This window comes from Hoplias malabaricus, chromosome 15 (assembly GCF_029633855.1).
Source record: "Hoplias malabaricus isolate fHopMal1 chromosome 15, fHopMal1.hap1, whole genome shotgun sequence".
Lineage (NCBI taxonomy): Eukaryota > Metazoa > Chordata > Actinopteri > Characiformes > Erythrinidae > Hoplias > Hoplias malabaricus.
Window position 1 is genome coordinate 17,214,356 of NC_089814.1, and position 26,566 is coordinate 17,240,921.

At 40.3% G+C, this 26,566-nt stretch overlaps 1 protein-coding gene across 7 annotated transcripts in view; it reads right to left on the minus strand.

The window, feature by feature from the left end:
* Window positions 1-26,566, minus strand: part of nrxn2a (neurexin 2a) — a 416,827-nt gene that overhangs the window by 28,618 nt on the left and 361,643 nt on the right. For all 7 annotated transcript variants that reach the window (XM_066645189.1, XM_066645188.1, XM_066645191.1 and 4 more), the window contains one exon: window positions 24,708-24,889. In XM_066645189.1, the coding sequence (XP_066501286.1) occupies window positions 24,708-24,889 (182 nt within the window). The remainder of the gene's footprint in view (window positions 1-24,707; window positions 24,890-26,566) is intronic.

Consider the following 26,566-nt stretch of genomic DNA (forward strand, 5'->3'; position numbering starts at 1 on the left):
TGAAGCATTAAAGGTTCCTTTCACTGGAACTAAGGGGGCCGAGGCCAACTCCTGAAAAACAACCCCATAGTACAATGCTGGAAATTACTGAACTTCAAATAAATGTTTTTAGAAGCAGTCTGCATGCCTAGGTACTTGGTTTTATACACCTGTGGCCATGGAAGTGATTGGAATACCTGAATTCCATGATTTGGATGTTTGAGTGAAAAAACACTTAACTGGGATAAAACACTGAAAGCATATGGAGGTTCCTTTAAAATTTATATCTAAAATTTAGTTCTGAATACCTTGATATTTCACTAATACACCATTTACAGAAATGTTTCTTCCAAGAATTGTTCAATGAAAAGGTATTTTATTGAACCACTTTTACTTTATTTATGGCATTATGCTGAAGTAGCCTTTATCTAAGAATAAAATCACAATTTAAAATTGCACAATTAGTTGCATTAGAATTAAAGTCTAAAATTATTTACCAAAGCAATTTGAATGTGGAATATTCTACAGTATTCTTCACCCTCAGTCAAACAGTGCATAAAATCAAGAGCCTCTATTTATGCCAAACTGTGCCATGAGACCTCAAGTGCACTCTAAAAACACAAGATATTTTGCAGCTACAGTAAGAAAAGGGGAACTAATTTTTGGTCCTTTGTGACTGAATTTCAAAGTGAGCAGTCAAATGCTCATTTGCCTTAAAGCAGAAACAAATTAGGTCCAAGAACTGTTGCTGCCTAAAAGTTGTTCTGAGCTTTCAAAATATTTAAATACAGTAGTCAGTTGTATATACTCTGTAAACAATATTTAGTGGTAGAAGCAGGAAAACATTCACCCTCATCTAAGAGACATTCAGACAACTCTAAAATCACTAAACCTAAATGTACCGCCAAGGCAGTTGGGTTTCATGCATGTCTAAGCAGGGTGCTGTAAAATGAATCATCATGTGGAATCGAAGCTATCTGTGTTATGTATTCTATCATTATGCAAAAGAAGACCAATGATCTGGTACTTGTTGGATGCACAGGAATAGTTTGAGGGAGTGCACATTTAGAATCTGCAAAATCTGCAAATCTGTGGGTTTGTTAGGTTACAACTTTACAGCTAAAAAGAACTACATAAAGAGCATTGAGAAATCCATTATCAAATTAGAAGAGTGATCTAAAAGACTGAAATACACTGTTTTAAATTTCTGCATTAAAGGATTAGTTAGAAATGATACAGTTTGACTGTTGTTTGATTCAAAAACGATATTCCTCCTTAAGACTAATTGTGAATCCCATAAGCTAGTATTTCCAGATCCACCTTAAATGGTGAAGCTACCTTAAATAGTGGTTACTGCAACATTTAAGGTGGAACATATCATATCACAGAGTAGGAGCGGGTGATAATACAAGATTGTCAAATGCTAAATTTAACTACATTAAATAGTCTAGCAGCTCTTCTCTGATTTGGGTTTTCATTGGCTGTAAGCCATAATAATCACTATTAAAAGAAATAAACACTTGAAATAGATCACTCTGTAACAAACTATATAATATATGAGTTTCACTTTTTGAAATGAATTACTAAAATATATTAACTTTTTGATGACATTCTAATTTATTGAGATGCACCTGTATGTGACCTAAGAGAGTGATGTTTAATTTGAAGCAGCAAGCCTTATGATCCTCATTTATCATTACCTTCTTATTTGCTTTGTCAAATATTCATCCAAGGTTGAGCTATGATGCTTTTCTGTCATGAGGGCAGGGTAGGTGGGTGCCAATTGCAATGTACTCTTCATGCCCAGCTGCTTATATCTTGACAGAGACAGACAGACTGGTGAGGTTTGGAGGAACATTATATTAGTAGCAGTCATTAGAAGGAACGTGAAAGACCATTTGTTTCAGGTGCATGGCTGCTGTGTGTGTGTGTGTGTGTGTGTGGTGCTGCAGTGTTGATGGCAGCCAAGGGACGAGCAGGGAGGAAGAGGGATCTCTCCGGGGCAGTCAGTAACGAGCAGGCGGTGCCACAAGGCCGAGGAGAGATCACCTGACAACACCCTGTCCCTGCTGGCTAGCGTACTAAACACACGGCTCTAATCCCCAAATGCCAAGCGTCTTGCAAAACAAGACTGACAGTGTGGGTTATGGCGAAGGCCAGAGGCATGAGAGCGTCATGAACATCCTGCACATTCCCCCCTCAATCACCATTCACATTCCCAGATGCACTATTTGCGCACTCAACATAATTTGTCACTTGTAACTACACTGAGAAAACGAGAAAACAAAAAAAGGACAGGTATGTAGTGTAATATATGACTATAACAGCCAGGTAATGTGACTTTATTTAACGATACACGTTTTGTCCAAGCATTTGTTGACAGCCCATATAATTTTTGAGTTCAGATACTGTAAGGTGTATCTTGTGGACAGGTATTAAACTAAAGTAAACACAGCTTGCAAAAATATAAGTGCAGGAAATGAAATGGAACACTCTGAAGCAGCGGCACATGACCATTCTGCTCAAATGCAAGAGTTCACAAAGAGTATTGTGATAGGGATCGTTGGATATACTACACTTCTTTGTTACTTGATTTGACTGCTTCCAGCCAGTATTTTTTGTGCTACATACTTCTTTGAGGACATTTTAACTTTGGAATTAATATAGAAGAAGTTCTGCTTCAAGATATCACTAATTCATCAGAAATTCCCACCTATAGGATCACTAAAACATATCCCTTTAAAAAGTCCCTCATCGTGAACTATATAACATTAGCTTTGTTTTAGCTAGCATGCTATGCTACAGATACAATTTCAGGGCGTACTGCATTTTTTGACTCTGACTATCTTCTGCTATCACTCATCGGCTGTGAAGCTAATAACTGGCTGAAACTCTGAAAAAGTAGCTAATTGATTCCCACAAAGAAGAGGATGGCAATAAAAAGACATCAAAGAGCTTTCAGCTGACAGTTTCCACTGTCTGAAATGTCATTAAGAGATGGCAGTTAAGAGAAATTGTGGAAGTCATGGCAAGATCTTGAAACGAAAGAAAACTCTCAGAAGCAAACGACATAAATCCCATTTTTAAAAAAACATGGCCTTTATAGCTGTCTTTTACTAGAATATCCTGACATTCATTCCTCAAGAACGAAGTCTGATTCCACAGCAGTAGCTATCTAGAGGATATAATGTCATATTCAGCATACATCTCCAAGCACAATCAGCCATCAGAGAATGTAACATATCGTCCCATTGAGCTATTACCAAGGCTTTGATTCAGAGGCGAAGTTGACTCTACTCTGGCAAAAGGACAAAATGAGCACTGGGGATTGAGTCATTTGTTACATGATACTATGTGATATTGGCATTCAGGTGTCCATTAAAAGCTAATAATTCTACAAGTCATATCACCAGGACCAAAATAAAAGTAATCCTGTAGAGCGCACATACATTTTCACGCCTGTAACCTCACCAACCCACCTCAAATCTTCACTAAGTACGTCAGCCCAGTGCTGGGCTAAGAATAAATGTCCAAACCTGATGGGACTCAATTATTCATTTGAATATAATTTTCCAAATATTAGTCAGTCTTGGGTCAGGATCAGATTTCATATTCAGCTTTTTCCCAGCCCCTTACACTTTCAATGGATTTGGCCCAGCATTAGTTTGAGCTTTAGTCTTTTTTGTGCCCTACTTTCCTCTGTTTTTGGCCAACTCTCTTAAAGGCAAAGTTCACGATTGTAATCAAAAAACACTTTATAAAATTTAGAAAATATTCTCTCACCATTTGCTAGGTCTCCAGTCTGTTTTCATGCTGGAAACTGGTTTTAATATGTTTATGAAACCATAGGGTCTGTAAATGAGTAAAAAATAAAAATGATCTCTGTTTGGTATGCTAGTTTTTCTTTTCTCTCTCTGCTCATGGCAGAGGCATTTGAATTTTTTCAGGCAATGGAGAGAACTATGAAATGCAGAAAACTGAAATGAGGATTGCTCCATTCCTGCTCCAAAGGTGGATAATATTAAAATATTTTTGATGTTTCAAATCACTTAAAGTGGAAATGTTTCCAAATTTGGGAGATGACTAACTGCATTACTGAAATTGCTCCAAAACTAAACAATTTGTGTTACAAATGAATATCTATGGTAATTAAAAGAGTAAATAAAAACAGACAAGTTAAACTTCAGCCATGTACAAACAAGAATCTTTATTTTCCTGCAAACATACTATTTATTGATCATTTGATAACAGCTGCTATTGTGGCTAGTTAATTTAACTTTGTGGCTAGTTGCTTTAAAGAATAAAGTGATAAATTAGTTTGAAATTAACTGTAGATCATGAAAGGCCTACATTATGATGTTTGAACTGGTTGTCAATTCTCTCATTTTGGCACAAAGTGATAAACAACAACCTATTTTTGCTTAAAAGATGAAGTCTTTGGTGACATGTATTTTCTATAAATATTTCACTCAAGTTCTTCAGTGAAAACCTTGGAAATCTTTTCTTTGTGCGAAATTCCCATACTTTTCAGGAAATTGAGTTTGTGTTTGAACAACTATAAATCCAATTGAACATGTGAATAAGTGTTAACATTGTGCAGAGCCAACAGACCACAGCTTCCTCAACCAATCACAGCCCATGAATGTCTGGCATTAATATGACACATCTGCATGTGGCCCACGTTTGGAATGACAGCGTTGACTAAGGTTTAGTTTGGTTGCCTCAACTCAGCCATAAGTCCACCTAATATGGGCCAGATGTCAGGTATGTTGTGGAACAATCTGGGCCACATTGATAGCCCACGTCTGGCCCACACATGCTGTCACTCAGGTTATGGCCAGCACATTACTTTTGGCCCACATCCGGCCCAAATAACACTCGCCTGTGCTGTAACTGAGCCGTAAATGCTATCAGGCAATTGTCTCTGGTGTTGTCACAGCCACAGCAAAGATGACAAAACAGCTGCTTCCTATCTAGAACTGTTTTTTCCAAATATTAAAAGGAGTAAATGGTATTCTGCCTCATCACGGATGGTGTTAACACTCCAAAAGTCATTCAAACAAGCAACAATTAGCATGTGCAAACTATCAAATCAACCCAATTAGCAAAATTATGCAAAAACCACCAGTGAGGAAAAATGTTGGAAATAGAAAAGATGATAGAAATCTTTGTCCAGCAGTGGCTTTTAAAATCTTTCTAAATTGGCATGATTTCTGATAGGACTTGTTTTTGTATAGTTTTCAGTTTTCAACTATCTGATATGTATTCTACAAAATGGCCTAATGGAGCTGCTAGTAAACTGTTTGATGGTCTGCTTACTGGCGCAAGGGCTAGGAAGCTGTTGGAGAACACTGTAGACAAAGACACTAGTGGAATGAAGCTGGTGGTGAAGAGGGCAGAGTGCCCCCGTTTTCTCTCTCCATCTCTTCTTCTGCTTTTCCGTCCTCCCTATTCACTGCCCTGTGGCTAACCTCTAACGCTTTGGCCTCGCCACTTCCCACGAGACATGGAAGGCTTTCCTCTGAGTTTGTATAGGCTGAGTGTAGGTGGAGAGCAGGAGGGAGGCAGAGAGGCTGCTGGAGATTTCTTGGCCCATTGCCAGGTACCAAGTCACATAACTTGACAGCAGTACAGCAACAGAAACTCTCATTTTATCATCCACCTGCAACACCACATGCTTCGCCAGATCAGATGCCTTTGGTTGGGCCTTGATATCATCCCATTCTTTTGCTCTCACGGTATGTCTCCATGAATATTCAATTTCATTTATATTGCAACAAGATGTTTATATGAATACTGTGCATGCCCTTAAAACTCAAAATGTCCTACAGGGAATGATTTATTGTTCCCACTGCCTGAAAACATAGACCCACATCAGATACAAGTACTATTTCTGCCCTTATCCCTAACACCTCCAGAATCTATACTGCACAATAAAACATCCATCCATTATCTGTAACCGCTTATCCAGGGTCACGCTGGGTCCAGAGCCTACCTGAAATCATTGGGTGCATGGCGGAAGTACACCCTGGAGGGGGCACCAGTCCTTCACAGGGCAACACACACACTCACACACTCACACCTATGGACACTTTTGAGTCGCCAATCCACCTACCAATGTGTGTGTTTGAACTGTGGGAGGAAACCGGAGCACCCGGAAGAAACCCACACGAACACGGGGAGAACACACCAGACTCCTCACAGACAGTCACCCGGAGCGGGAATCGAACCCACAACATCCAGGTCCCTGGAGCTGTGTGACTGCGACACTACCTGCTACGCCCTTAGTGCAAAGTTTGCACTTAGTGCCTACGATTCCCACTTCCAAAAATGGCTCATGATGAAAAGTATAAAGGTTTAGCTTTAATATAAAACAGTCATACCTTGTCTGGTTTGAACGTTTGTCTTATGTCGTCTGCAAAATATAATCTGCACATCTTTGGAAGGGAGATACCGATCATTAGGCCTCTAGAGTCCCTAAACTGACTGAGATGGTCTGTGTGAATATCAAACTCCCAAAGGTACAACAATGACATTGTACAATCACACTGTCACATTTAACTGTTTGCTCCAAATGCTCTTTCAATTCATCCCATGCCAATTCTTTCTGGATGATTCTTGCTCATGGAATTCTATTCGTGGCAGCAGTGTGTGTGAATGTTTGAAACGTCTTCATCGTAGCATGGTGTAAACACACAAAATCAGTGTTGAGCGAATGCAGCTGATGCAAGATGTTCCCGTTATATATATTTTTTTTTTCCAGAAGAAAAATAAGAAAGGGAATAAGAGATGGAACACTGGCTTCAGGATATCAGGGACAGACTCTGCCCCACATGACCGAGCCTGTATTTGAAATCATTCCAGAAAACTCTAGCAATCCAGCATTTAGCTTATGCTCAGCTTCATCAAAACACAGCCAACCCTGCCCTTTTTATTTTTTTTTTCGAATGTGCATTTATGTTCTCCCCTCCCAGCACGGAATTGCCCCCTGTTCATTAGCTTGGGCGCTTTGAAAATGTCTGCCCTACTTTTTGGAGTGGCTGGAGTGATAGTGAGGTAAGACAGTGGGAGACTATGCTTATGAGGGGAGCTAATTTAGAATCAAGTGCAGAGGAGGAAAAGCCTGAGAGGCAAAATTTCAAGCAGTATTCTCCCCTGTGCTGTAGCTGGGGCTATCTGATAAGAGTCAGGTGGCTTGGAATATTGGCCAGGCATGGAGCTAAGAGATAGCACTGATTAAAGGCAAATATGTCTTTCCAGTTCACAGGCGAGCATGAGGTGTGGGGAGGAGTTGGGGGGAAGTGGGGGCTGGAGAGCTGGGCCAGAGAGCCTGACCTTTAAGCTGAGGGAGAATGGACGCCTATGGCCGCCAACCTCACCCTCCTGTTTGCTCACAAACACACCGAGCGCTAATAGGTGTCACAGCGCGCGACCTTCACACTCAATCACAGCCCGGAGATAAGCCCGGACAGGCAAGCCATCGGCGCCGTCATGTTTCTGTTTTTTTTTTCTTGTTTCTTTTTTTTTCTTTCTTTAAATCCTTTTTTCTTATGCCTTTTTATTTACACCCCCACCCCCTCAGGCAATGCATTAAGGGTTTAAAATAGCAAAAAATTAAGCTGATTCAAAGTTGCAGCATTAATTTGATTTCCATAGATAATGTAAAGAATGGTTGCTAGTGTCATACATTAAAGCAGTAGCCATGAGGAGGAAAGAAAACGTATAATTTTGGTTGGTGGACTATTTTCCAGCATTGCCACTGATGGTTTTAAAAACTCAAGCATCACAACTATGTATGATGCACTCACACCAGCACAATACACACTAACACCAACACCAGGTCAGTGTCACTGCAGCATTATACCTGGTCAAGCTGGGGTCTTGAACCTTGAAGCACAGGGTGAAAGGAAGCAAACCAATTACACAATGCAACCGATGGGCCAATAAAGTGCTCCTGTCTGTTCAGTGGAGCTGAGATAATGGATGGTGAATGTAGTATATATAAGATTTTCCACTTTTGACCCTAACCTTTAGTAATATGTAGAAATCTGATTCACAAGGGTGTCATTTTCCATCAGAACATTCTTCATGACTTTAACTTAACCGCTAAAATCTCAAAACACCCGGAGCTGCTCTTTAAAAAGTAAAAGGTAAATTGGTGTAAAACCTTTATGTCTGGGGATGCTATATGAAAATGGTTGATCAATTGAAAGATTCTTCAGGGGACCATAACTTCCTCTTCTATGGCATTGCTCCAAAGAGCCCTTCCTGGTACATTTCATTTTAGGAGGGCACTGGAACTTGCGGCTGCTCTTGCAATTCAGGAGGGCTTCCTGCAGGTGGAGATGTAGAGCTGGAGGACTCTGCAGGACTCAGCTGGCCGATCTGCACTTGTAATGAAACACTTCCTGTTACATCGCAGGCAGCTGAATATGAAAAAGGAAGCCTATGTGGAACAGAGCAGGCATTTGTATTCGCTGTGTGTTCAACAATTGATTCCCGTCTTTCTTTTCTTCCTGCACTAAAGCCGTCTGCCACATTATACTCTCAGTTTCACATCACGACGCTTCGCTCATACTAATAGCCCGAGCCGCATTCCTACAAAACTCCTGTTTCCCATGCAGAGGAGCTGCTCTGAGCTATATGTGATTGGCTGCACTTTCATTTGACATTCTCTACCCTTTTGCACTGACAAAACGCTGTTCATTGTTGACTAGAAAACAGTCAGTCATCTCTCACACGCTCCCTCATTTGCAGCTTAATGTGTTCAATGTTTCCATTTTAGGCATCCAGCACATCTGCAGCAGCCATATCCACATTTTCAATAGTATTAAAGCCATAACATCTTCCTAAATGGTCCTATAGTTAGATGTACAGTCCTAGGACAAAGCTTTAATTGCTGTAAAATAGCAAGTTTCTTTGTCATTCACAAAAATACATTAAATCAACAGTGTTTCTTGCTATTAGCACCCACTAATAAACAATAAAAAAACACTGTGTCTTGGTTCACATGAAGGAAACGTGTGTTAGCCTTAATCCCCGTTCACACATGCATGGAAGCCCAGAAATATTCCAGAGTTTCTCCTGAGGAGCTGTATGTGTGAACGTGAACACCCACAACATTCCTCCCAGACTTTACGCCTTCTAGTGCAAGCTCTGAGTAAATTTAGATGTAGAGTGTCATGTGTGAACAGAAGCACTGATGTCCCAGAGGATTCAATGTAACTGCTGTATGCGCTGTGCAGGCACTGCCCCATGCCTAAAGACTGCGGAACATTTCCAGCTGCGAGAATGTGTCTGACACAGAAAATCCCCTGCTGTGTGCTGCATGTGTGAAAGAACCATTCCAGGACCCCTCCAGACTTGATTCTCCGGAGTTTCTCTACAGTTTCTCAAGGGTTCCTTCATACGTGAAAAGGGGTGGAGTCATTTCACCATTATAAGCTTTTGCGATTAGGGGAGCTGTAGCCAAAAGGTGGTATTGGAAATAAGCAATTTTGGGGAAAAAAAAGAATGTGAAACTTTTATGGCCAAAGGACTCTTTTATTGTTGAGGACGTATGCTATTTTGCATCTAATAGTGTGTAGCTAAGTGGGTCTTAAGATACATTTAAAAATGTATTAGGACTGCCTGAATTAATATGGTAAATATTTAAATGGCTTTAAATGATTTTCCTCCTTTATGTGAGTTTGCTTGTCAGGGTTGCTGCAGTCATAAACTCTTAATACTGCAATGTCATTCTACTGCAGCTGTAGGCTTCAGGTCCAATACAACTACAAAATATTTATTATATAACAATCTGGTGCCCGGGAAAAAAAAAAACACTAAATGCAGTAAATGTGTTTCAAAGGAAGAAAGGCAAAACACTTTTAAACAGCAGACTAGAATGTAATGTGGATACAAGCTAAACTCACTAATAGCTAATTTACTTTAAAGGAACACTAGATAGTATTTTTACCTTACAATTACAGCTTCAGAATCATTGTGATGCTATATATAAGACAAGCACCCTGATGGCACCCTTGACAGTAACCTCGATGGGAACACCAGAAATGGCCTCAATATAGAAGACCATGTCTAGACATTCAGTTCCATTCCTCAACCCAGTGTTGAGTGATACTCGACTAGACACTTGCACCACTCCTGTCCAAGCTCTTATGGCAGAGTTGAGCTGTGGAAATCACTCAGAAGGAGCCAGGTATCCCTCTCTTTCACAGCAGCATTAGTCTCTCGCTTCAAATGACTAATGCAAATCAAAAAGTGGAAGCAGAGACATATATCGGAGTTTATGCTACAGAAGCAGGAGAACAAAGGGATGTAGGGAGAGATTTCCTCAGTGCAGCAGGACAGAGAGAGGCTCTGTAATTAGAATGTGAGCGCAGCCTGCAGGACTGGGCTGTGACTAATCTGGCCTGAAGGCGCAGTGCGAGTTGTGCATGCACACGAGTGCCCCGCTGCAGGGCAAAGCTTCACAGATCACTCACAACACGGCGGCCAGGGACAGCTAGTGTCCCACACATACACTCACACACATACACACACACTACATTTAATCAAGTACAGTAAACACATACACGCACAATACTCATGTTCCAAAAAATGGGCTGCTACTTCAATATACTCATATTTAATATATTCAGCTTCAAGTTATATATATGTAACGTGGATATCCCAACAATAATATGTTTTCGGTGAAGAATGAAAGATTTAAAATTTGTTCATAGCATGCACAGGGGGGTTATCTGTCCCTCTTTTTTTCCTGTAATTCATGTGTCAGGACCCTCATGGGACCAGCACAGAGGAGGCATCATTTGAGTGGATCAGACAAAGCAGTACTGCTCAAGCTTTTAAAGCCCACAGTATCACTGGTGGACTGAGAACAGGGCACCATCCAAAAATATCTAACCAACAGTATCATCTAGCACAGTAAAGTTAAAGAAACATGTATATACAGTGGCATGCAAAAGATTGGGCACCCCTGATCTCCAAAAGGCATAAAGTTAATTTCCTTTGTAGTTTAAGCAAAATTATTTTATTTTATTACAATACTTTATTTTCATCTTTTACATTTTAATAATAAAATAATAATAAAAGGGCCCGAAGCAAAGCTTTGGGCACCCTGCATGATTAGTACTTAGTAGCACCCCCTTTGGCAAGTATCACAGCTTGTAAATGCTTTTTTAGCTAGCCAAGAGTCTTTCCATTCTTGTTTGAGGGATTTTCATACATTCCTCCTTGCAAAAGTCTTCACGTCTTGCATGCAAAGCTCTTTTGAAGTCTATCCACATATTTTCAATGATGTTCAGATCAAGGGACTGTGAGGGCCATAGGAAAACCTTTAGCTTGCACCATTTGAGGTAGTCTATTGAGGATTTTGAGGTGTGTTTAGGATCACTAACCTTTTCAACTTTAGCTTTTTTACAGATAGTGTTATGTTTGCTTCCAAAATTTGCTGGAATTTCATTTAATCCATTCTTCCTTCTACCCATGAAATGTTCCTGGTGCCATAGGCTGCAACACAACCCCAAAGTATGATGGATCCTCCCCATGCTTAATGGTTGGAGAGGAGTTTTTTTTCTTGAAATTCTGTGCCTCTTCAAACTAACATTTTTGACAAAGAGTTCTATTTCATTCTAATTTGTCCACAAGACTTGTTTCCAAAATGCATCAGGCTTGTTTAGATGTTCTTTTGCAAACTTCTGATGCTGAATTGTGTGGTAAGGACGCAGGAGAGGTTTCCTGCTGATGACTCTTGCATGAAGGCCGCATTTGTTCAGATGTCACTGAACAGTAGAACAATGTACCACAACTCCAGAGTCTGCTAAATCTTACTGAAAGTCTGTTGAAGTCAAGTGGAGGTTCTGATTTGCCTTTCTGATTTTTTTCTTTGTCTTACAGAACTATTCTTGACCTCCACTGTTCCTGTTAACTGTCATTTAATTACATTTCAAACTGAGGAAGTGGCAACCTGAAAATGCTTATCTTTTTATAACTTTCCCCTGTTTTGTGGGCCTCAAGCATTTTCACTTTTAGAGTACTAGGCAGCTGCTTACAAGGCCCCATGGCTGTGTTTTTGGGACAATGTTAAAAGAGCCTGAGTATTTACAAAGTTTTTAAATTTGCATCACGTGACCTTTCCTAAGGATTATTGTGAACAAGTCATAAACCTAACAGGCTAATTAAGGTCTGAGACCTTGGTCAAAGTTACACGAGCCCTCAGATCTCTTAGGGTTCCCATACATTTGCAAGGTACTTATTTCTTTTTTGTACAAAAATTGTACAACACCAAAAAACTACACCGATATTGCTTAAAATGGCAAAAGGTATGTTTCATCTTTAACTTTATGCCTTTGGAACTTGCTTAACTCTTCACAGTAACAGTAATTGTGACCATGGGTGCATGCAAAGGTATTTACTGTAATAAATATTTGGGTAAATTATGCAAATATTATAAAAAAATGATAAAACAACAAAAAGGAAGGTGTAGTGTTTTGCTGTACCATGTCTTTATTTATAAATTATGAGTGCATGATTATTATGATGCTCAAATATTTATGAGTATGGTCTGAGCAGTTTTGTGAGAATGATTCACATTGTCCATCAGCTTATTCAGTGATTTATCTTGTGTTTTAAACCAGTTTGTTGACTTACAGAACAACAGTACTGTGCAGATTCCACAAACATCAAATTTAATTGAGTCATTCTCTCATTCAGTGAAATGAGATGCAAGGCCAGCTGATTGCATACACAATTAGTAAAAGCCGACAGGACATATTACAGGATTTAACTCTTTCTGAACTGCATATTAAGTAAATAATACTAAGTTGTGTTAAGTAATGTATAATAAGATATGTTTGGAAACTGGCAGCCACACCCACACACACACAAACGTTATTTGCAAAGCAAATACACCACCTGAAAAATGGGAACTAATCCTGCTGAAAAACATTTGCTTCACACACACTGTGAGCTACATGCAATTTCAGAAGAGAAAACCAATCAGCTACTGTTTGGCTTTTTGCAGCGGGAGCAAATAAGCGGCCAGTGCTGTGTGTGTGCGCAGCCGCTTCAGGACTGGAGCGTCTTCATAACCCGAATGCTGTGATACACTCACTCACGTAGAGACAGTGAATGGATGTGGATGTGAGTTTCCAATCTGCATTGTTTCCACCTCAATTTTTATTCGGGTTTGAACAAGGAAATGGAGGAAAGTCACCTTGTTTTTTCTTCTGTTGTGCATACCAGTGCAGTTCTGCAGAGGCGCCCCAGGCAAAATTCTCCTTCCCCAAAGGCACGCCATCTCGTATTCAGAGCGCACTGAGCGGCGGCTACTGTGGGTCAGCTTCTGACAGTGGCCCCTGCATATCAGACGACCATAAATCATCTTCTGACCGCAGCCCAGTGGACTGGGAACTCAAGGAGTGCATCCACCTTATTTTACTTCCCTGCAGTTTTTGCTGATTCCAGGCAAGGACGCCAGAAGGGTCTGGCTTGGTGGGGATAGTGCGAGTGCGTGGGTGAGGAGTGGAGAAATAGATGCATCTTCGCAATAATGCTTGTGGAATAGAAGGTTAGAAAATGGCCTTTTCAGTGCTGCTCACAGCCTTGAAGGAAAGCGTGTCACTGTGTGACCATATCTCTTTCTGTGGCTTCTGTACTGAAGTGTCAGCGAAGGGAAACCTCTATCAACACGACTAGCACAGAACACCCACTCATATGATGACTAAGGGTGAAAAAACCTGAGCTTTCCATGCTCCGCCCACAAATGTATTCTTCTGTAGTTCTTCACAACGCTATGAAACTGGAGCTATGTTACTGTAGCTAATTACAAAAAGGCAGGTTTGAAATAATAATGATTCACACAGCAAAACCGTAATATACATTTCTGCATCTTAATAATTATTAATAATAATCTTAATTATTATTAAGAATTGTGCATATTTTGTGTCAGTCTCTCCAACTAAGCAACCGTTTCTATGAAAGAATGCATTTGTGAGCAAGCTTTTCGTGTTCCATTCACAAATGCATAATTTCAAGCAGCTGGTGCTAAGTTGGCCAAGCTCATGACTGCGCTATAGCTATGTAAGTCTGGCTAATCAAAACTAGGCAGGTATCTTGAGTACACACACACACACACACACACACACACACACAAAGGCATTGTCTTTAATTTTCTAACAAACAGCTGTACATATTATGAATGGGGATTTACACCATTTTGTCAGTGCTCCATAAAGCTTTTCCAACCCAGCAACAATTGCTATGTAAACATCCTTACTTTAAAATAAATCCAGAAACATAAAGGCACACATGAATGGAACCGAGTGTACTTACAACACACAAACTGCCTTCATCATCATAACCTGTTTTACAATTACTCTTAACAAAAGGCAGTGCATATGTGATATGAGCTGTTTGTCTTAGGGATGTATCAAGCTATCATTAATTTTTATTTCCTTGAATAACAACGAAAGTAAATCCCTCATATTTTCCAAGATAAACAATAAATTACTCTCAATGGGACTGATGAGCAAACACAGCAGACACAAACATGACACAAGCTTTGTGAAAATGACCTGACAAGTGCAGGGGCTGTACGACTGCATTCTGAAACATGTCACAAGCATGTAGAAACGGCTATTTCAAAGGCAGCACAAACCCTGTTAGCCACATGCAAATGAATTAAAATAGTCCGCACCTCATGCTAAAGTGTAATGAAGCACACCATGACAACCCAGATTTCCCACACCCGATACACATCTCCACAGACACAAAAAGCATCCCTGTATAAATTCAGAGTAGCTGAAAATATCTCATGTAAAATGCATGAAGGATGAAGCCTTTCAGGAAGATGCTAATAAACAGGAAGGCAGCGCTGAGCCTCTGTTCCTCCTCCACACTGGATTCGCCACTAGAAGCTGGCGGTTCTGCTGCACAATTTATCAAAGCAAATTTATGAATCAATTGTCATCTCTTCCTCTGACGAGGGACCGAGTTCTGCCTCAAAGTGCTTGACAAAAGGGAAATGAAACTCACAGAACACTGAGCTTGCATTACTTTCCTCCACTTAAAACTTAGTGTCTCGTTCATTACCAATTATGATCAAACCTAACCCTCTTTCACAAAGTCACTTCTTTCTCAGTGCAGAGGTTACAGAAAAAAATATTATCTGAGCGTAAAAAATTCTACTCAGGACCCAAAGATGTCTCACCTCCAAGTTTCATTGATGTTGTTGATATAAACAAGCATTTGACTGCAAATGTTAAGCTTAAATTCCAAATTCAATAGTTCAAAATTCACCTCATTTAACCAAAGATTATGAGAATAAATAAGGTGTGTGCAATTAGAAGCACGTTTGCCAAAACATATACAAATCCCATTTCCAAAAAAAAAGTACAAATATAAACAGTTAAAATAAATTTTTAACACTATATGTGGCAATAAAAGACTGGGATAAATTATGCAATTCTACACAAAAATTAATAATAATGAATAGCAACATGTCAGTGACATCACTGCGTTTAAAAGGAGCACCTCAGAGTCTGAACCTCTCAGAAGAAAGAAAATGGCAAAAGGTTCATCATTCTGTGAAAGTCAAGCAACTCATAATGAAATAGTGAAGCAATTACAAAATCACATTTCTCAACATAAAATAATGAATTCATTGTCTGATAAGAATCCAGTTCAGGGTCACGGTGGGTCCGGAGCCTACTCAGAATCACTGGGCGCAAGGCAGGAACACACCCTGGAGGGGGCGCCAGTCCTTCACAGGGTGACACACACACACATTCACTCACACACATCTATGGACATTTTTGAGTCGCCAATCCCCCTACCAATGTGTGTTGTTTTGGATCGTGGGAGGAAACCGGAGCACCTAGAAGATACCCGAGTATTCCCCCGCAGGCAGGTAGAGGACACACCAAACTCCTCACAGACCCGGAGTGGGACTTGAACCCACAACCTCCAGGTCCCTGGAGTTGTGTGCCTGTGACACTACCTATTGTGCCACCAGGGGTAGGTGGTCAGTGCACATGGCATTGGTGACTTGCAGATTTGTGAAGGCACTGTAAATGCTGAATGATATTTACAGGATTTGGAGCAACATGCTGCCATGCAGACATCTCATTTTTGCATGACAATAAAACCAACATTCTGTATGGACTGCAACAGCACTTTCTCACAGTAAGAGACAGATGCTAAACTACTTCAGGCCCATTGAAAACAACTAGTGCATTATAAAACACTATTACAGAAATCCCAAGCTGTTGAGCAGCTGATATCCTGTCACAAGAAAAAATGGGCAAACATCTCACTTTCAAAACGACAGCAATTGGTACTGCATAGAGGTTAAGTTAGTTAAGCTCAGCAGTTCATGGTGTGTAAAATAATTTAGTTCTCAAATTCCTGACTTCTCTAATGTTTTCATGCTCAAATACAAACACGTGTAACTACAAACAGAAGCTCCTGCTGCAATCTGTGAGATGTATTTAAAATTCTGGCCAATTCTACTTCACATTGATGGAATTTTTATATCTTTTCTACACATGTATTACTGACCCATCAAATGCCCCTCCCATTTTAGAAATAGACTGGAGTGACTGAGAGGAGTATGAAAAAATATGCTGAGTCAGCATGCAACACTGCCTTTAAGGCTGGAGCTCACTCTTCCAGAAACAGGTGCTCCTTTAATTATGAGGCCAGGCACCGCCTTTTGACAGATTTTCCCTGCGTTTTTTAATCACGGCACATCTGTCCAGGGGATACACACCGCTAAAAAGACTGATTTCCCCTGAGGAGAGCCCCCACCCCTGGCATCTGTTCCACAGCCCAAAGTGCTCCACAACCAGTCAAATGTGAGATGGATGTCCCTCGCCTGCAGCAGAATGCAGGAGTTCGGGGATGTACCAAGTCCAAAACACAGCCACATTTCAAAGCACTGTGGACTTTTGTGGCTGCTGTTTTGCCATGGCTGCTGCTTTCACGCTCTCTCTCGCTCACTCTCTCTCTCTCTCTCTCTCTCTCTCTCTCTCTCACAAACACACATAATAGAGACTGTCTGGTTCAACAACTTTGATGAGACTCTATGTCTTTAAAATGGGCAAAGAACTAAGATGGCCACAGGTTGATTTAGTAAAAACTGCAGGACACTTGCTTCCTTTTAGTCTGAAACTGGCACATTGTGCTGTATCTTTAACGATGCCAGTCCATGGGCATGCTAATAATGATGCCAAAGGAAACCCTTTGTGTTCCAAGTTGAGCGCCTGTCTGCAACAGTAGCCTCTGTCACTAGGTGCAATGGAAACAGTTTAATGGAGGAAGTTAACAGTGGGGCATGAGAGTGGTGGCCTAGTTTAATCTGCCTATTAATCAAGCACATGGTGAGTTTGATATAATTATAGTGGAAAAGGTTCCAGCTCCTTACATTTGTCTCTAAAAGATTCAAATCACAACCATTCTCTGGGTGGGCTTCATGTGGACAGATTAAACTTCCAGTTTAGAAGCAAGAAAATCAAGACAGCTCCAGTTCATTCCACTGACTATCCAAGTCTAGGAGTGCAGACAAAAGCAGGAGTAATTAAGGCAGTGGTGAGCCATGACTGAGCCAAAAGTGAAAAAACAACTCTCTGCAAATGTATTTTCTACTTTTAAAAATGTTACATTTGAAATATGCAAAAACATATGCCACTGTGAGTAATTTAATCGTTTAGTGAGTATTTAATCATTATTTAGCTCTATTTTATGGGTGTGTTCTACTAACCATAACATTACGAATGTCCATGTAAATATTTGACGGACTGCTTTTATTTTGGTGTCTGATATAAGACACATTAGTTTCACTTTTAGGGTGGTTTCTGTACTGTCCAGAACTTCCAGGAGGTTTTCCCACTCATTGGAAACAAAAAATGAGACTGATTAATTTTACCATCACTTCTATATCACCATGCCATTTTTTAATGTGTCAGTCAAGCTCCTTAATGTTTAATCAGTTGGCGAGCTCACATAGCTGTAATCTCCTAGATGACCATTTTCTCTTGGGTGTGTTAGAATTTTACCCTAAATAAGCACATTGCAATAATACAAGAAATACAACAGGCAATGAAAAAAACAAAAACCTAAAAATACAGACATATTTTTTTTGTTGTCAGAAATCATTAGTTTTTTCCTCAAGGCTTAGAAGACCCTAAGGCTCCAAACTGAATTAAGGAGTGATAATGAACGTCCACACAACACGTCAAGACCATGTACCTTCAGCCCAAGGCTTTTTCCAATGCAAAGCAGATAAAAATATACACACTGCTCATTAAAGGAACAGTTCTGAAGGAAAATCTTCTGTACACCCATTTATCCTTACCCCAAACGTAGTTGAGACATCTTTGGTGTTAGAAGCTTGCAACAGCTTCACACACTGATCCAAAAAGAGAACGTAGCTGATAATAATGGAAATCTACAGCCCACAAGTGTGCAGACAAACTGCCTAAATCATCATTGTTTCAAACAGTGTTGAGCTTGTTAGTAATCTCGGTTATTTACAAAATGTTATATGGATTGTGTACGGTAAAATCACATTATTTGAAGTAGTGTAGCGGTGAAAATCAACAAGCATTCTACCCCAGGAGCTTCTTTAATCTACAAAACCAGCTGGCAAAGGTCACCAGACTGACCCCATGCTTGACCCTACACATGTAGGGACTAGAAAGTCAGAGGCAGGGTGATGATGAAGCTCTGCTGCATCATTTCTTAACCAGTAACTCCTTTTAGTGGGCTTACTCAAGGCACGCTCAAGACCCAAGGACTCTGTTAATCCATCAGGTGGGCCCTGACAGGTGGGGCAGTGAACCCCATGGCTTCCTCATTCCGCAATGCCTGCGAGATGAAGGAGGCCAGAGCCTGGCTGTAGATCGATACACAGCTGCTTCAGAATACCAAAAACACTCTGCTCCTCATTACTGCGGTTCGCCCTCTGTGGGCAGCCCCTCATTCATCAGCCGTGCTCCTTCCTGAGAGCCTCACACACCATGGGCAAAAAGCAGCACTGAGGCACCATCAGCCCCCCAGCGATGAATGACCCAATGGATGAAAGACGGTGAGGGGACACAGCTGAATGCTGGTGCTCCCAGGTTGGCTGCTTCCAGTTCCCCTGGCTACAATCTCGGAAAAGAGGTACTAACTGTATCTGTCAAAAAAACAGATATGGTACAGGTGCATTTTGTCCACCAGAGGTACAGGGCAACATGGTTGTATGGTCCAAATTTGTCTTAAAAGTACAATTCAATTACTCATCCAGGGGAAAGGTGCACTTTAATGTTTTAAAATAGAAAAAAAGCAGAGGTCAAGATGGGTTTATGTTAAAAATATACAATGATGAACTGAACGATCACTGGATTACTCACTTGTGGTGTATTTACACCGCATTAGTGTCACTACAGTGCATAGAATTATTCATCACCTAAATCAAACCTGCTCTGTGGGGGTCCTGACCATTGAAGAGTAGGGTGAAAGGGGGATAATTAAGTTTGCACAGAGACCGGTGGACTACAGTCTGTAATTGTAGAACAACAAAGTGCTTCTGTACGGCCAGTGGAACTGATGGGCTGCGAATGTACAGGGTGGGCCATTTATATGGATAAAATGGGAATGGTTAGTGATATTAACTTCCTGTTTGTGGCACATTAGTATATGTGAGGGAGGAAACTTTTCAAGATGGGTGGTGACCATGGCGGCCATTTTTACGTTGGACATTTTGGATCCAACTTTTGTTTTTTCAATGGGAAGAGGGTCATGTGACACATCAAACTTATTGGGAATTTCACAGGACAAATAATGGTGTGCTTGGATTTAATGTGACTTTATTCTTTCATGAGTTATTTACAAGTTTCTGAACACTTAGAAAATGTTTTCAAAGTGCTGCCCATTGTGTTGGATTGTCAGTGCAAGCCTCTTCTCCCACTCTTCACACACTGATAGCAACACCGCAGGAGAAATGCTAGCACAAGCTTCCAGTATCCGTAGTTTCAGGTGCTGCACATCTCATATCTTCACGGCATAGACAATTGTCTAAGGGGGTCAGATCGGGAGACCTTGGGGGATATTCAACTTGCCCACGATGACCAATCCACTTTCCAGGAAACTGTTCATCTAGGAATGCTCGGACCTGACACCCATAATGTTGTGGTGCACCATCTTGCTGGAAAAACTCAGGGAAGGTGCCAGCTTCAGTGCATAAAGAGGAAAGCACATCATCATGTAGCAATTTCGCATATCCAGTGGCCTTAAGGATTCCATTAATGAAGAATGGCCCCACTATATTTGTACCCCATATACCACAACCATACCATCAATTTTTTTGGTTCCAACAGTCTTGCAGGGATCTATCCAATGTGGGTTAGTGTCAGACCAATAGTGGTGGTTTTGTTTGTTAACTTCACCATTCACATAAAAGTTTGCCTCATCACTGAACAAAATCTTCTGTGTAAACTGAGGGTCCTGTTTCAATTTTTGTTTTGCCCATTCTGCAAATTCAGTGCGCCAATCTGGGTCATCTTTGTTGAGATGGTGCAGCAGTTTGTAAGGGTGCCATTTGTGAGTAGCTAATATCCGCCGAAGGGATGTTCGACTAATGCCACTCTCCAGTGACATGCGGTGAGTGCTACACAGTTTTCATGCATCCACATTTTGGCAAATCCAACACTGAACCAGTTTCATGAAACTTGGCAAGCAGTATGCTAACTGTAGCATGGTGGTCTCGTAGAGTGTCTTGCATTGAAATCTGCTGCAATAACCCGGTTACTGCGTTCACCAGACATCAACACACTTTCTATCCGCTCCTCACCTGTTAAACTCTGCGACATGTCAATGGCTGTAAACAAAGATAAACTTGTAAATAACTAATGAAAGAATAAAGTTACGTTAAATCCAAGCACACCATTGTTTTTCTTGTGAAATTCCCAATGAGTTTGATGTGTCACATGATCCTCTTCCCATTGAAAAAACTAAAGTTGGATCCAAAATGACCGATTTCAAAATGACTGCCATGGTCACCACCCATCTTGAAAAGTTTTCCCCCTCCCATATACTAATGTGCCACAAACAGGAAGTTAATATCACCAACCATTCCTATTTTATTAAGGTGTATCCCTTTAAATGGCCCACCCTGTAGATGCAAGGTAGGTGTTCCAAATCCACTGATCAACCAGGGTATAATTGCAAGAGTTTTTTGTATTTTTGTAAGTTTATTCCAAGGATAAATTTACTCAAGATGTACCCATAAGAATATCACTCCAATGACATAACAGCCATCACCGTGACAGTTTAGTATTTTTTCAGATTGTGAAGTGATACACATACAGCCAAGAAAAACCCAAAAGTCAATATTAGAACATATGAGGACAATAAAAAATATATTTTTAATGAAATATAATATTTATTATATTAATTTTTAATGAAAATCTATGTGCAGTATATGCACTAAATACTTGGGTTGGTCTACTTTTGAATGAATTACTGCATCAAAGCATGGAGGTGATTAGCCTGTGGCACTGCTGAGGTGTTATGGAAGTCCAGGTTGCTTTGATAGTGGCCTTTAGCTCGTCTGCATTGTTGGGTCTGGTGTGTCCTATCTTCCTTTTGACAATACCCTATAGATTCTCTACAGGGTTTAGGTCAGACGAGTTAGCTGGCCAGTCAAGCACAGTGATTCTGTGGTAATTAAACCAGATATTGGTACATTTAGCAGTGTGAATAGGTGCCAAGTGTGAATAGGTGCTGGAAAATGAATTCCACATCTCCATAAAGCTTGTTCGCAGAAAAATCTGTGTGGGGTGACTCTTAAAGCACTGACTCCAGCAGCAGTCCACTCCTTCTTAAGCTCGCCCAAATTTTTGAATATTTTTTTCTTGACAATCTTTTCAAGGCTTGTGTTATCCCTGTTGCTTGTACACCTTTTTTTACCACACTTTTTCCTTCCACTCAACTTTCCATTAATATACTTGGATACAGCAGGAGTGTGTTAATGACTGCCTCCTGGATATCTGTCAAGTCAGCAGTTTTCCTTATGATTGTGTAGCCTACTGAACCAAGTAGACTAAGACTAAGAGACCATTTTTAAGGATTAGGAAACTTTTGTGTTGATTATTCTAATTTTTTTAGATAATGACTTTTGGGTTTTCATTGGCTATAAGCCGTATTCATCAACATTAAAATAATACATGCTTGAAATGGATCACTCTGTTTGAATCTATATAATATATGAGTTTCACTTTGAATTTAATTACTGAAATAAATGAACATTTTGATAATATTCTAATTTATTGAGATGCACCTGTACATGTCTGGTGTGCTATCCTCATGTGTATGTCTTCTGTGCCTTTAGTTAGAGAGCAGTACCATACTTGTTGCACTGGCTCAATACATAAACTATCTTCAGGTTTTATATTTTAATTTTCTATTTTATAACATTTAGTCATGAAATGGTACAAATTCAAGAACAATTTAAGGTATCTTGGATATTTTTGTACATCTCTGGGTATATGTTCACATTTTTTCTACGTTAAATGCATCTCTATTTTACCTTTTATACTGACAGAGCGCCATCATGCTCATGACCAATTGAATTCTCTGTCCTTGGTTGTAAATTCCAAAGCAGAGTAAATCTCTCCACGTCAAGGACAAAAACGGAGGTGAAAGCATCGCTTTCCATGAAAGCATGACTGAGCCTCCATCATAACCCACTTTTTATGTTTGCCATAAAATTTACAGACATGCTTTTATATACAGCTGAAATCTCATATAACGTAAAAGGCAAATCACACAAGCTGGATGTGATGCCCTGTGTGCGATCACAGAGAGTATGCACGCTGGGGCTGGGAGCTGGGACAGCACCTCAAAGAAAGAGGTTTTTTGCAGATGAACCATTAAAACAGCCATCTGACAGAGCCCACACAAACCCAGTCTTTCAGTGGCAGAATGAGCCGTTCTTGTGCTTTATGCCTGCAATGAACCGGAGGGAGGCTCGGAAAACAAGCATGGCTCTGTGTGTGTGTGAGCAGCTGCTGTCAGACTGTTTATGCCTGGCCTGATATGGAGTCTTGCGATGCGAAAGTCCAGGCTTCACACCCAATTTATTACTCATCCCAAAGAAGCATATTAAAATGCTTCTTTTTACTGCACTTGCTATATAATTGCTAGTAAAAGAGCCAAGAGGTCAACAAGCCATTTACCGACTTGGTCTACCATCACAGTGTCATGCTAGCTCTGCTGTATGTTGTTTTTTATTTTATAAATCCTAAATTACAAAGTCCTACTCTGTTCATGTTCTTAACACTGTTTGTAGATGAATGTTCTTGTCAGCCTCTGTGCTTCTTTCCTTGTGAACTGTGTTATATTATCGGTTCATCTTATCTGAGGCAACTGACAAAGCTTATTTGCACAGTTTGATCTCAGAAAAAGGCCTTGATGTGGACTCTAATTTTCAGAGTGCCTCAAGCATCCTCAGAAATGACTCAGCTTAAGATTTTATCCAACTCAATTTGCATCAGCTTTATTTTAGAGGTCCTCAGGGTCCCCTAAGACAGCAGTGGCATCTGTACTGGCTGCCCGTTGATGTCATGGCATCTAAATTGCCTGGACCATAGCCTCCAGATGATGCATATTAAGGGAGCTTTCTCACCTGTAGCCCAAGTCTCTTGCTCTTTAATTCCTGGACGTCAATGCTGGTGAATGTAAGTGCTGTGCAGTGTGGTGCAGGGCTCTATTTTTGAGAAAGCAGTTTTATGGGGATCTCAGATCACCACACTAATGACAGCAATTATGAACTAAAGAAAGAAGGGCTCATGAGTCATTACAGAAATAAAGTTGTTGACAACAGGTCTCGACAAGCTTTTAATTTTAGCATTGTTTAGTAATACACTGTAGCTAAAAAGGATAATTTAGAATTATGCAACTGAGATCATGTTAACTAACTCTGATTAGCTTTCAATCCCTGCCATACAAACATTATCTAATATAATTATAGGGGTTATTTTATAGCAATATAGTAAACAAGGTCATGATACACCGTTCCCATATGTTTAATTCAATGTTAGCTACCTTAACACTGTCTAATGCCTAAAAGATCATTCAATAACACAACTGAGATTTCTAGCTGAGATGCTAACTAATCACAGTACACTTTATTTACATGTTAGCCCCATTAGAACTGCTAAACTAATGTTAATAGGAATTAGTTTGTGTTATACATGTGAGATAAAATGATCTAACCCAGCATTTATGCAATGAGCATTTTATATACATGGTCATGCTAACAGTTACGTTTATTTAATGTTCCTTTGCCCTGTCAGATGATTTCTGCTAATCATGAGCTAGGATCATTCAATATAAAACAAATGAGGCTCATCCCCATGAGTTTACTTGTTAATAAACATATTACCACTCTCTAAGAACTAAAGCTAGGAGGATTAGCATGATGCAACTCAAATCATGCTAACACATCCCATATGATCTTTTATTTGTTATTAGCCAAGCTAGTACTGCCTAATAAACAACACCACAAATGAATCTTTTAGCAGCCATGCATATCAAATTAGCATCTGTGCTCATGCTAACCGTTCCCTATATGTTTATTCAATGTTAGCCACATTGGCATTGTTTATTTTTTTGTTAAACATCCTTTCATTGACAGAATGTTCGAAGGGTAATTCAAGGGCAGTGGCAACTTGTTTGAGACTCACTATGTGTAGCTGTAGATAGTCTCCAAGGCCCTGTGTGCTCTCCACCTGCACCAAAATGGCATCTTTCAGCTGAGTGCTGAAGCCCACGGCCAGCCGGTCAGCCCTGGTGCTAGGCCGCTCGTTAGGTGCCCATGTGTATGTGATGAGGGCTCCTCCTCTCCCAAAGATATATGTGGTCCCAGCTGTGCGAAAGAGAGAGAGAGAGAGAGAGAGAGAGAGAGAGAGAGAGAGAGTTAGGTTAAGCATTTGCTAAAAGCTGGAGAAAAACAATTAAAAAGGAACAGTGTCAGGATGAAGGATAGAGTGATAAGAGCAAGGAGTGTGCAAAAGGAGAGATGGATGCTACGGAGTACTCTCCTACATTTCATATTCATCCTGTGCATGGCTTCAAATGAGGAGAAGAACAGAGGGAGTGTGTGTGAGAGAGAGTGAGAGAGAGAAAAGAAAAAAGAAAGTGCCTCCATCGACTTGCCATCTGTTCTGCTGGGCTTGTGCAGTTAGGCTCGGCCCTGATTTGGATGCTCATTTGCAAAATATTACATCGGCAGCAAACAAATCATCACCAGCGTTGTCATCTGAGGGCACTGCATCCTCCACCGCCTTGCGGCTTAAATGCACCCTGCCGCTCACCAAAAAGCCACATTATTCCTCTGCAAACTTCCTACAACTTTCTGCCCTTTCACAGGATTGTGCACAGTCAAGCATCAATATTTAACCCTCCTGACTCCACCACAGTGTAGTACATGCTAAGAGCCCACAGCCCACATAAGTTATAATTCTTTCCTGACCTCTCTTTCTCAGTTTAATTACTATTCATTTCAAGATGGATATATGTAAACAACCTCCGTATATACTGACTCTCCAGTGTGGTATCTTGTGAAATATATAACTTCAATAACAGTGGGTGGGGCTTAACTGCTGTGTGCAGAATAGTTAGTGTGTTAGTTTATATGAAATCACCAAAAGGAAAAGAAAAAGAAAAAAAAGAGAAAAATAAGAAGAATTCATCACAGACTGCTCCTACAGGCCAGGGTGCTGGGGCTGGTATATAATGGTGCAGAAATGAGGCTTTGTTTCAGAGCGAGGGTCAGGCTGTGTGAGCAGGGAGAATGCCCACCACACCCAGACCACTCAGCCTCAGACACACACTGCCCCACACAATCGACTCGGCCATCACTGGAGCCAGAACTGAGAGGAAAACAAGACTTTCACCAGCTGTGTCACCACGCAAGCCAAAAGGTGCGGCACTGAAAGGGGTGAGTAAAGTGCAGCTATATTTAGAGAACAATGCACAGGAATCCCGTGGGTGCTGGTAGAGCACTGTGACACACACCTCTGCCACCACTCTGAGGATTTTTAAAACAAAAATAAATAAATAAAACCACCCTGTATTCCGCTGACATCCTTCACACATGGTTGCTCACGTTCAGTCTTTTCATCTTGCTTCAAAACGCCCATATCATAAAAAACAACATTGCCTTGCTTTTGTTTGAAATGAAAGAGTTTGATGTACTATGAAAACCCTGTTCCAGTTAAAACAAATGTTTTCAAAATGTACCCTTCAATACTTGTTGATATATATATATATATATATGACAAACTAAAACAATTGCGAAAACAATTTTAAATACATAATGGCTGAAATATTACATCTACAAATGCATATATGCCAGCCCACAGTCTATCAGACTGTAATACACACTGAATGGATAGGGAATGTTGTTACTGCAGAGAGTTTGTAGCAGAGGAATTTTATTACGGATTCTAATGAATAAACAATTTGAATAAACAAATATTATCTGCCAAGGCTGACAAAAAATCAAGGCTTTGAGAAGGTTGGTTTATATTTTTTGACGTCC